We start from the raw sequence: 12,922 nt of genomic DNA, 5'->3' as shown, positions 1-12,922 counted from the left end.
AATAAAAAGTGTGAATGGAGTTTCTAGGTGAAAGTGACTTTTGACGTGCCTATAGAGCTGCCATTGAGCCCCATGTTAAATGTCTCAAATTTGAAAGCACTATATTTCTAAAACTATGAAACATTTCAAAGATTCCTTTTCAGGCAAACATGTCCACCATAAGATGAACCTAAGTAGGCTAGAATGGGGTTGCTAGGTGTAAGTATGTAGGACTAGTAGCATGCCAAAGTTTGTGCTATTGCCATAGAGAATGCATTGTGTTGCGGAGGATGAGAGGAATGCTCTCATCCTCCGCAACACCCATTCTCATACACCGCTATACACCGCAAGGATATGGGCTATAGCCCACATCGTACGGCATACTATAGCACGCCGTTTTTCATCATTTTTGAGGATTTGAAAAAAAAAAAAAAAAAAAACAAACATGGGTTATAGCCCATCGTTTTTCGAAATTTTGAAATATTTTTTAACCTCGTTTTTCATCATTTTTGAACATGGGCTATAGCCCATACCGTACGGCATACGATGGCACGCCGTTTTTCATCATTTTTGAGGTTTTGAAAAAAATGAAGAAAAAAAAACATGGGTTATAGCCCATCGTTTTTTGAAATTTTGATATTTTTTTTTTTAACCTCGTTTTTCATCATTTTTGAACATGGGCTATAGCCCATACCGTACGGCATACTATAGCACGCCGTTTTTCATCATTTTTGAGGTTTTGAAAAAAATGAAAAAGGGGAAAGTGATTTTTTACGTGCCAATGTCTGCCATTGAGCCCCATTGTAAATTTGAAAGCACTATATTTCTAAAACTATGAAACATTTCAAATATTCCTTTTCAGGCAAACATGTCCACCGTAAGATGAACCTAAGTAGGCTAGAATGGGGTTGCTAGGTGTAAGTATGTAGGACTAGTAGCATGCCAAAGTTTGTGCTATTGCCATAGAGAATGCATTGTGTTGCGGAGGATGAGAGGAATGCTCTCATCCTCCGCAACACCCATTCTCATACACAGCTATACACCGCAAGGATATGGGCTATAGCCCACATCGTACTGCATACTATAGCACGCCGTTTTTCATCATTTTTGAGGATTTGAAAAAAATGAAAAAAAACATGGGTTATAGCCCATCGTTTTTCGAAATTTTGATATTTTTTTTAACCTCGTTTTTCATCATTTTTGAACATGGGCTATAGCCCATACCGTACGGCATACTATGGCACGCCGTTTTTCATCATTTTTGAGGTTTTGAAAAAAATGAAAAAAACGATGGGTTATAGCCCATTGTTTTTTGAATTTTTGAAGAAAAAAAAATCCTCGTTTATCATCATTTTGGACCATGGGCTATAGCCCATATCGTACGGCATACTAAAGCATGCCATTTTTCATCATTTTTGAGGATTTGAAAAAAATTAAAAAAACGATGGGTTATAGCCCATCGTTTTTTTAATTTTAAATTTTAAATTCTTTAATTGTTTTTATATGCATGGGGAAAACGCACGCACACACGCACGCACACACGCACGCACCTGGGAGACGCTGCCACAAATAGACATGCCAATGCCATAGTTTCACAGGTATACATGTGGACACTCTCTCTCTCTCTCTCTCTCTCTCACACACACACACACACACACACACACACACACACAGTCACACAGTAGTCGTAAAATAATTGTTATTTTTATAAAAGTTTGTCTGTTATCTCTCCTAAAGGTACCAACAATACACCATGGAATTTTATCCAACATCAACAAAATATTCAGTTTATATAAAGATGCGGAGTAGAGTCAGAGTAGAGTCGCTGCTTCTTCGCCTGGAAATGAGCCAGCTTAGGTGGTTCGGGCATCTGGTTAGGATGCCTCTCAGGCGTCTCCCTAGGGAGGTGCACGTCCCACGTCCCACTGGGAGGAGACCCCGGGGCAGACCAAGGCGCAGTTGGAGGAAATACATCAGTGGAAATACAAATCACTGGCCTTGGAACGTCTCTGGATCCCCCAGGAGGAAGTCACTAATGTTGCTCTGGAGAGGGAGGTCTGGACCCGACGAAGATGGATGGATGGATGGATGCCACTGCTGCATCCACTTGTTGGAGTCTGTGTCCTATCATCACTCATGCAACAGGATTCATTACACCCACAACAGAACAGAACAGAGACGCCTGTGGTTTACTTCAATCCAGAGGCTCCCTCTCTAGTTAATCTTCACCAGGAACAATGGAGGGATTTGTCTTGTGTTATTTGCTGCAGTAGGCCTACAGTACCGTACGGCCACGGAGAGCCACGGGGGAGCTAGTGGGACTCTGCTGCCATCTTGTGACTGGATTTGGCACAAGTATAGGCACAATTGTACTCAGTACAATTGTTTTACTTAAGTAAAAGTATCAATACTACTGCACAACGTGTGGCATCGTGACACATTGTGAGCTTGTAGATTGGATAATTTCAAATGGCCAAAATTGTAGGGCAGAAGAGTTTGATATATGTTTTGTAATAATAAACAAAATCTTCAAAGTAACTATATAGTAACTAAAGTTTTTAAATAAATGTAGAAGTAAAAGTGCTGGAAATTGGAAATTGTCAAGTACAGTATTATATGTACTTTCCACCACTGATAATGAATGTCAATTTGTATCCTTATACCCTGAGATGTTTACGACCCCAGACTAATTCTAAGGTGTATCTGCAGGAGTGCAGTGGATGGCCCAGGCAGACACAACTTCACAAGTATGCAGGGCCCTGCCTGATAAGGCCCCATACACACATATCTGTGTTCTGGGTTTAAATCGTCAAAAGTCATGAAAAACGACATACTATAGTATAGGCCTATGTCTATGTCGGACTTTCATTTTTTTTTAATGTAATCGTCGAAAACCCTGAGAAACTACATACTATAGTAGGTCGTTTTTCATGATTCTTTTTGTATCATTGAAAATCATGAAAACGACATACAGTAGCCTACCTGCCCTGGCGGAAACCTGTGTTCAGACTAGCACTTTTTCTATAGTTAAAATCTGATTTGTAGAGATGCAACTCGATCTGGACAGAGATGTACTGACCATGACACGACAGTCAGTCCTAAAGATCCAGATTTGCCTGCAGTCTGAACAATGAGACATAAACTCCAACATAGCCTGTAGAGTTAGCAATTTCATCTTTATTAGGTCTGCAGAGACTAACCAAAAAATAGGTTAATATAACAAAAGTCATCTTTTTTCCTCATTCTTCAAGCATACAAAAACATATAGGCCTAATATCACACTTTAATGCTGTTTAATACTTAAAGCATTTTTTTGAACATTCACACATTAAGCCGTTCATTTGCTACACAAACTGGAAGGGCAAAGGATGGGGAGGGATCAATCAATTGGACCAATCATAACACTCAACTCAAAGTGACTCGGGGCCACGCCCCATCATCACCTGACAGTGACACCCAATCACCTCGCTCTCTCAATGTACATGTAGGATAAAATGTCTATGGTGTCTAAAATGTCTTCTTTTTTTTTACAAGTTAATACAAAAGTTTGGCACGTTTAAAAATCAAACTGGGGGAGGGCAGGAGGAACAAGTCTTTGCGTGGTTTTAGTGCACAATAAGTAGACCATTGAATAGGACGAGGAAGGTTGGTGTTGCATCTATGCGGGGGGTTGGGGTGGTTCCGGGGTGGAGGAGAGGGGGGATAGGACTGGTTCTCAAACAATGGGGATCGACTCGGGACCCATTTGTTGTGGGTCACGGACACATTTTTTGTGCATGGGTCCCTTTCTTTTTTTTGTTTCCCACATTTTGTTTTTAATTATTATTATTATTTCAAAACATTAAAAACAAATACAAAAAACTACCTTTTTCACGAATGAAAAACATTCTGGAATGGAATTTCATGAAGAAATCAAAGAAAAATGCGAGAAATTCCATACATTAGATTAGAAAACAAATATTTTAAAAAAGTTGTGAAAATAGCCGAGCTTGTCGATCTGTTATTTTCACTAGTTTGTGTCCCGGGGGCCCTTGTGACCCGACTACGGATAAGCGGTTGAAGGTGGATGGATGGATGGATGGGTCCCGGGGGTGAGACATCACATTTCTCTTTTGGGTCACGGGGCTAAAACATTTTTGGGAACCAACTGGGATAGAAGGGTGTAGGCGTGTGCCGTCGTGCGTGGCGCCACCATGGGTGCACTGACTCCTCCTCCGCTCAGGTCACCACCACTTTGTAGGGGCTCGCGGGCACGTTGTCGTCGCCCCACTTGACGATGACTGTGTAGCTGCCGGTGTCCTTGACCGTGTAGGTGACATTGTACAGCTTGTTGCCCATGTGTTTGACGTACACCTCCTCGCAGGGAGACCGCGGCCCGTGCACGCCCACCATCAGCATGTTGGTACCTGCAGAACAACACACTGCAGGTGAGTGTGTGTGTGTGTGTCGTGTGTTTCTTTATGTACATAGAGTATTATGATGGTATGGCGTAATGGAGCGTACAGAGCGTCGCAGATCCTGCCCCCTTTCATGACGACGAGAGGCCCCGGAAGAGAATTCCCCAGAATAAAAAGAAAAGAAAAGTGTTGTACCCTGCCCTTTTTTTCTTCGTTCTAATTATTTGATCGGCTCAAAACATTGTCTTTATTGTCATGATTTGTCACAACAAGAGTTGGCTTTGGCTTGTCCAAGGCTTAAAAGGTCTTTAAATAAATACGTTTTGAAATGTCTATGGGGAAAATGAATGGGGAATTCTCTTCCAGGCCTGTCGTCGGATGTGGGACTGCGATGCTCTATAGCAGTGGTTCACAAACATTTTCATGTCAAGGACCCTCAAATGTGACACTAATTAGCCCCGCGGACCCCCATTTGAAGAGATATGCCAGGGACCTCCATAAGAGAATATGTTAACCACTCAGCCCGTTTAATTTCAAGGACCCTCAGTTTGACATGCATTAGTCTACGCCAGACCACCATTTAATGGCATTTCTATCTCTGAGACCCCCATTTATATTGTAAAAGCAATGTTAATTTAACTCTAAGTGTGTACAAATCTATCATTTAGTTGGGGACCTCCTGGGGGTCCCTGGACCCCACTTTGAGAACCACTGCTCTATAGTTATGTGTGTATGTGTGTTTTCATTGTCCAACCACCAACTCCCCCAGTAACTCACCTGCTTTGCTGCAGTCCACAGTGAAGTTGTTCTTCTGGCCCACCAGAGCCGTGGACAGGCCCTGGCCCCGACACACCACCTTGCTGGCGTCCGACGAGAGCTTCACGGCCGTGGAGGAGGAGGAGGAGGAGGAGGAGCTGAAGGCTCCACCCACCTTGGACGTCTTCGTGACCGTTTCTACGAGAACGGAGGACGTCTCGTGGAGGCTGTGGCCCCCTGATAGACGAACGCCTGTAGGAGGGGAGAAGAGAAGAGAAGAGAAGAGAAGAGAAGAGAAGAGAAGAGAAGAGAAGAGAAGAGAAGAGAAGAGAAGAGAAGAGAAGAGAAGAGAAGAGAAGAGAAGAGAAGAGAAGAGAAGAGAAGAGAAGAGAAGAGAAGAGAAGAGAAGAGAAGAGAAGAGAAGAGAAGAGAAGAGAAGAGAAGAGAAGAGAACTTAAGTGAAACATAGAACCACTTCTTTCCTCTCCTCTCTAAGGAAAAGCACCACAACATGTACTACTACTAACACAACTGCTGAATGTTCTACACCATGTCCACAGTAAAGTATTCCACATTCTCAAATCCCTTTGCAGACTTAAAGATGGAGTGCTGTGATTGATCCTAAAGCAAAAGCATTCCATTGATGTCATACTGATGAAAGGTCTCCCTGCATTCTGATTTGTCCGTCTGTTTGTTTTGCAGTCCCACATGCTTTCCATCAGAGACATGTCCATTAGAATGAGAGTCACGGCCAAAGCGAATCCTATAACACACCTGTGACTTTGGCTTTGAAGGGGCTGCCCACGATGTGCTGCGGGCCGCCGTATTTGATGGCAATGAGATAGCTGCCGGGCGCCATGGGGGTGTAGGTGACCTTGTAGCCCTCGGAACACTCCTGGCAGTTCATCTTGACCTTGGACGGCCCGTCGATGTTCACCGACAGAGCTCCCGAACCCGCATTGCAGGTCTTGACGATAAACTCGGAGGGCACGCCTGCAGAGATTGAGAAAGAGAGAGAGAGATATGAGAGAGAGAGAGAGAGAGAGAGAGAGAGAGATGAGAGAGAAAGAGGTTTATACAACATTTTGATGTCAGGACAAAATTGCTATCAGCAGATGGTATATAATTGTAGGATTGGGGAATTGTAGGATTACAATAAGTATGACAGGAACAGCATGTGTGTGTGTGTGTGTGTGTGTGTGTGTGTGTGTGTGTGTGTGTGTGTGTGTGTGTGTGTGTGCGCGTGCGTGCGTGCGTACATGTGTGTGTGTGTGTGTGTGTGTGTGTGTGTGTGTGTGTGTGTGTGTGTGTGTGTGTGCGTGCGTGCGTGCATGCGTGCGTACATGTGTGTGTGTGTGTGTGTGTGTGTTTGTGTGTGTGTGTGTCCATAGTGTACCTGTGCTTCCTCCCTGCAGTCCAGGGCCATGTGCAGTCACCATGCCGGGGTCTCCCACCTGCCCTGGCTCTCCCACGCGCACCTTGAAGGGACTGCCTGGGATGTGGCAGCCGTTGAACTTCACGTCTATGGAGTGCACGCCGTTCTCCCGTGGAATGAAGCGGATCGCATTCTTGTCTAAAAAAGGGATGAAAAGTTGTACAGATTATTATCACTGCCGTAGAAGAGAAGCAGTAAAAAAAAAAAGACTTGATGTTGTGTATGAATTAATGGTGAATTCTTGGGACAACACATTTTGTCTGTCTGTCTGTAGAGCCCGATCTCACCCAAACACGGTGAAATAGGACGGATTGGCAATTCCATACATACACCTAGAAAACCCCCAAAACCATACATATTGCAGTTTTGAACGCAACGGAGGCGTGGCTTTCACTAGTATTGTACGTAACGTAAAAACGGAACTCGTGGTGTCGTCAGTGTCGTGTCTCCCGTGGCTCAAGTTCGGTAGAGACGGCGCCGCTCCATCTATGGAGGAGGATTTCAGTGTCATATGTATGGGTTTTGGGGTTCTCTAGGCGTGTATGCGAAATGCCAATCCGTGCTATTTCACCGTGTTTGTCCGGGTTGTCTGTCTGTATGTCGATCTCTTGTTGACAAATATCACTCTGATCATGAGACACATGCTGAGGTCTAAAAGTATTCCGTTGATGATCTGGTGACAGGCTAGGTGAGGTGTACGTACCACTGTCCAGCTCGGTGACATAGCATTCCTCGGCCGCGCCAGAGGGCGTGTGGACCTTGGCATCGACTACGCCTCGTGCCCCGTTGCGCTGCACCATGAAGGACGCTTCCTGGTTCACTTTCAGGTCCTTCTCCTAAAACAAACATACAACAAAGTGAGCCAGAGTCTTTCTGGAACTATTCAAGATCAGAACTATTCAAAAGAATATGACTAAAACTAAAAATCTAAGACAACACTGTACTGTTGATAGTTACCTGTGTGGTCCATATTCATGATGGCACAGTTAATCCTAGTCACTCGATGCTGGCTAGGATAACACTGGCTGATAATTATAATACACTGACTGGCCCAATGTTGGCATGTGCTTTCATGTCAAGGGCAAAGCAGTAGTTTCCTATAAACAACCTGTCACATTATGCTGCATGCGATGTACTTTCCAACACGCATTAAGGGAGGGATATTTTGAGCGTTGTTTATGATTATTTCAGGGTTATTATTAAGTTGAGCTGTTGATTTTATTTCCTAAGGAGGGAAGGAGGATGAGTTAATGTGTGTGTGATCGTGTGTGTGTGCGATCGTGTGTGTGTGTGTGTGTGCGTGTGCGTGTGTGCGTGCGGGTAAGTGCACGTGTGTATGCGTGTTTGTCGTTGCTTGTGAGTATGTTTACTGTGCATGCATTCATGTCTCTGTGCGCGTGCATGCGTGCGTGCGTGCACATGTGATCTCACCTGGAGGCTTGTGACGCTCAACCTGCTGGCCTCGTCTGACAGCGTTGCTATAGGAACGATGAACGGACTGTCTGGGATGTGCTCGTTGTTGAACTTGACTGACACTTCATAGTCACCTGGAGAAACGCGCACACACACACACACACACACACACACACACACACACACACACACACACACACACACACACACACACACACACACACACACACACACACACACACACACACACACACACACACACACACACACACACACACACACACACACACACACACACACACACACACACACACACACACACACACACACACACACACACACACACATGCTAGAGTTGTATTACCAAAACATTGAAACTCAATACGTTACTATACGTAATTTAGCCTTGGGGACCCACTGCATGGAACCCCCTCAAGGACCCCTGGGCGTCCCCCCATGTTGAGAACCAGTGTGTAAGTGCTGTTGCGAATAGTGCTATTGGTTTGAAGAGGTGGCCTTCCCCTCTTCAGCTTTTCTGAGAAAAATAATTATAACTTAATAACTTATAAATCAATTCTGTTTGACATGACGTTTTCAAGTTGATCTCACCTGGCTCCTTCACGACATAGGAGACCCCACAGGAGCCGTCCTTCCTGTCCTCGAAGGAGATCTCAGCCTTGCTGGGACCCTCCACAGCGATGGACAGACCACCAGCACCAGCCTCTCTGGTCCAGATACTGAACTCAGCTGCAGAGGCAAAGAGAGGCACAGGATGACAGGATTACTGACGTGGTTTGAAAACTCAATTCACATTCTCACACTTTTTCATGTCAAGGACCCCCAGAATTATCTGTATTTGGCCACAGACCCCCATCTGAAAATATGTTCAAAGATTTGCGCCACGTTTTCACGATTTTTCAAAAACATCTGCTATTTTTCAACAGCTAAAGCATAAAAAAAGAATGGTTTTAAAAGTGGTTAAAAGCCATAAGGCAACACAGGGCTTTTTGAACCAACCAATAAATAAAGACACAAACTTACTGGCAACCCCCGCCACTCCTCTCTCCAGGCCCGAGCCGCCGGCGCGGACCTTGTGCGCCCCGCCCTCGCCCATGGGCCCCACGGTGAACTGGAAGGGGCTCCCGGGGACGTGCTGGCCCCTGTACTTGACGTTGACCGTGTGGGGGCCCATCTCCTGGGGGATGAAGCGCACGCTGTACGTGCTGTTCCCTCCGTCCATGAGGTCGGCGTCCACCGTCTTGCCGCCGGGGCTGGTCACCTGAGCCGTCATGGCCGCCTGAGAGCCGCTCTCCACTGTAGCAGAAACCACAATTTACAATTTAGACATTTTAGCTAGACGCTCAATTCATAATTAACGTTCCAATTTTGGAGGTCTGGCTCATGGACTAAAAACTGGTTCTGAACCGGTGGAAAAGGGGTCACATTGAAAGCAGCTTTAGTTTTTTGTTATAGTCTTTTGAATAGTTTTGATTTAGTTGTCACCTGGAATGTTTCAGTGTTACTCTCCTTTACTAAATATATCATAAGATTTTGGTCGACTGACTACAGTTGATTTAGGTCACATTCTCACCTAATACTTCGATAGACTCGAATGCGTATGGACGGGGAAATTGGGATTCTTGCATATTTAATTGGTTGCGGTTTGCCTTCACACTGTCATTCGCAGCAATTGGAAACGCAGCAGGGGGGACCTTTATCAATGTGTTCCATTCATAAACTAGCCTACACAGTGAAATCTATGGTGATAAAATTACACTCATAACGTGCATGTGTCGTGCCGTCTGGGACCCCCCCCCCCCTCTCTCTCTCTTTCTCTCTCTACGCACGCAGCCGCCACACACTGTTCTTTTGGGCATGGAGGCACAGCGCTGCATGCGCGCACTGATATAACTCCCCAGTCCCCACACAGTGACAGCACTCCATGTTTACGGCACGCACAGACAGACAGACAGAATATTTTGTAGGCTATAATAGGCTGTGTTTTCTTAAGCAATTGATTAATGCACGTCCTCATTTCGATCAGGGATTCAGTCTCCTCATTCGACCACGTCTATCCACAGTAACGGGACATCTTTGCGCTGCGTAAAATATGCCTTCTCCGTCTCCAACTGTGTTCAGCTCCTCACCCGCCACATTGTTTGCTTCATTTCCTTTACTTACTGCGGATTGCATTCACACCTGCACCGAATCGTAGTCAAGTGCGATTGGAAGCGAAGCGAAACCCCCGTTTTTGGGCGGAGTAAAATGCGGTTCTTTGCTGCGCATTAGGATTCGAATGAGCCTTCACACCTGCCAAATGAAGCGCACTTTCTGAAAATGCGCAGCAGGATTAGTTTTAATCGCAGCAAAGCTCTCTGGTGAGAATGTGACCTTAGTCGACTAAAATGTATTTTGGCGAGCCTTGATGCCGTTGTCGTAATGGATGATTTTACACTTGCTGAAAATAGCCGATCTACGAAGCTTGTACTGTAGATCTGCCATTTTCAGCATGCAACCATGTGTAAAATGTCTTTTACTTATACTGGATCTCTTGTCCACTAGTCATTTAGTATCCATTTGGTTTTCGTCAGTGGAAAAAGGGATAGTCGACGAACATGTTTCGTCACAGTTTCAGTCGACGAAATCAACAGTGCGTGGTGCCACAGATGGTACCACAGCTGCCCATCGTCTATGTATGATGGATTCTCACCCTCAGGCCTGGCGGTGAGGCCGGCGAAGCTGCTGAGGCTCTCTCGGCCCAGGAAGTCTCCGAAGATGTCTCTGAATGGGCTCGCTCCTCCTCCCGGTCCGCCCGTCTGGGAGCTCTCCTCCACCCGCACCTCCCTCTTGGTCTCTCCGCCGCGCACCTTGCTGATTTCCGTGCGCTCCGTGCGGGTGTAGGTGTGACTGCTGCGTGTGAACGACCGGGTCAGTCTCTCCTGGGCGGACACCATCTGGAACCAGTTTCCTACGCAGACAACGACGTCATCACCCATTAGACACCATTTTGTAATCGGTAAATGCTTTATATTACACTTGCAGAATACAATATTTGTTGCTGTCGGGAGGAAACCACCTGACTCCATTTTAGTTGTTTTGCTTTTTTTGTTTTTACATAAATCTGTGCTATTGAACGTCTGTGTGTTGGTTAAACAAGAATATTGAACCAATGGAGAGCATAAAAAAACGCTTCTGACAAACTTAACTCCATTGGACCCTCCACCACCTATCTCCCTCTCATGCAAGTAATTGACAATGTATAAAGTCACAACACCAACTTTAATGAAGCAGTATTGCTTTGTTTTCTTCATTTCCTGATTTATTTTTTCAAAATATTTTTTTGAGTCACATAGGTGGTTTCTTCCAGACAGCAGAGATATACAGTAATAGTATACATAAACATGTATTTAATCAGTAAAAACATTGAGTCCTAAGTCTCTTTGACAAGAATAAGTGTGTTGATACTTGTGCTAACTAGCTGCCAAACTGACCAACCCCCTTGTGTGAGAGCAAAATGGTGCGAACATGGTCAATTAATGATGGCACTGACCTGGGATCTTGAGATTGAGGCCACAGGCACTCCCTACGGAGGCAATGGAAGACGCCTGTCTCTTCCTCGTAATGCTCTCTTTCATTCTTCCTTCTCCCGTCATCTTCACGGTGAAAGGGCTTCCTGTGTGAGCGGAAAGGAAACCGTATCAAACCAATCAGTCGCATGATTGCACCCATGAGTCTCAGGAGCACAGTCCAAATGCTCATCATGAAATGCTTTCATCGATGCTTTTCAAAAGCTTTTTCTCATGCTTTCATAGATGATTATAATTCAATGCTGTTCATAAGCGAATACGTGATTTAACCTATGATGCTTTTAACCTTTCAATGGGCATATGCACACATATGTAGTGTGCAGTGGTTCTCAAACTTCTTAATTCCAAGTACCCCCATAACTCTGAGGGTGTACACACCCGTACAACGGGGCCATTTAGAACCCAGTCAAGGACACTTTGAGACCCACTGGTGTGTTTCCAGTGAGCCAACATGTATTAAATATCAGCACCATGACTCTGTTTGACCAGAATGGAACAGCTAGAGCCTTCATTAGCATCATCAGTAACATCGGAAGTAGGGAACAAGGGAAGGGGCCCAAGTTCTTTCCAAAATGGCGTGTGCATAGAGCCCATTAAGTAACTGTTCATTTGTTGTCTTACCTGGGATGTGCTTTTCAGCAAATTTGATGTTGACAGTGTAGTTGCCGGGCTCTGTGGGGCAGTAGGTGACCCTACATGTACCGTCCTCCATGTCTTCACAGTTGATATCCACTTTGCTCGGCCCCTCGACTGACAGCGCTAAACCTCCATAACCTTCAGGGAGTGAGAGGGATAATCGAGAGACAGTGAGAGGTGAATTGCTCACTCTGTATTAAGACAAGAAAGTAGAACTCTCTTGACTCCACCGTGCTGTCACAGCTGCCGGTAAGATTACCGGTAGACACAGAATGCCTTCAAAAATGTTCTGAAAAGTGCATAGTTGAGCGCAGTGTTAAAAAAAGAAATCATAATAGACACATAGAGATGCTTGCTTAGACACAAAGATATGACAAAATAGTCAAACAAATACTGCACAGATATGTGTTGTCTCTGCTGCTAACATTGCTAACATTTCCAATGTTATCAGATGATTTAATCTCCATCATCAGCCCCTCAACACCATGCAATGCAGCTGGTACAGACATCTCCACATACTGACGTTGTTGTCAGCCATTGTCCGACGTTTAGCCTTAGTCTTTTGAACACACCATTTAGCTTTAGGTCTGTTTAGGCAATTTAAACTATTTAGGCTTAGTCTAGTCTTAGTCAACAAAAAACGAAAATTTTAGTCTTTTTTAGGGATGTCCCTATACACCTCTTTCAGTCCCCTAACCTCATATCAGTCTTAACCGGCC

At 44.8% G+C, this 12,922-nt stretch overlaps 1 protein-coding gene across 2 annotated transcripts in view; it reads right to left on the bottom strand.

Moving 5' to 3' along the window:
- Window positions 1-3,136: 3,136 nt before the first annotated feature.
- Window positions 3,137-12,922, bottom strand: part of LOC310857777 (filamin-C-like) — a 47,248-nt gene continuing 37,462 nt past the window's right edge. For both annotated transcript variants that reach the window (XM_083763654.1, XM_083763655.1), the window contains 11 exons: window positions 12,189-12,341; window positions 11,531-11,653; window positions 10,691-10,948; window positions 9,022-9,294; window positions 8,590-8,727; window positions 7,999-8,114; window positions 7,271-7,403; window positions 6,529-6,705; window positions 5,907-6,125; window positions 5,154-5,384; window positions 3,137-4,385 (listed from right to left, as the gene is read on the bottom strand). In XM_083763654.1, the coding sequence (XP_083619780.1) occupies window positions 4,198-4,385; window positions 5,154-5,384; window positions 5,907-6,125; window positions 6,529-6,705; window positions 7,271-7,403; window positions 7,999-8,114; window positions 8,590-8,727; window positions 9,022-9,294; window positions 10,691-10,948; window positions 11,531-11,653; window positions 12,189-12,341 (2,009 nt within the window). In that variant the 3' untranslated portion in view covers window positions 3,137-4,197. The remainder of the gene's footprint in view (window positions 4,386-5,153; window positions 5,385-5,906; window positions 6,126-6,528; window positions 6,706-7,270; window positions 7,404-7,998; window positions 8,115-8,589; window positions 8,728-9,021; window positions 9,295-10,690; window positions 10,949-11,530; window positions 11,654-12,188; window positions 12,342-12,922) is intronic.

Source organism: Protomyctophum parallelum (assembly GCF_964188405.1).
Source record: "Protomyctophum parallelum genome assembly, chromosome: 4".
In the NCBI taxonomy this organism is placed as follows: domain Eukaryota; kingdom Metazoa; phylum Chordata; class Actinopteri; order Myctophiformes; family Myctophidae; genus Protomyctophum; species Protomyctophum parallelum.
Note: the sequence above shows the minus strand (reverse complement) of the source record. Positions and strands in the feature narration are given on the sequence as shown.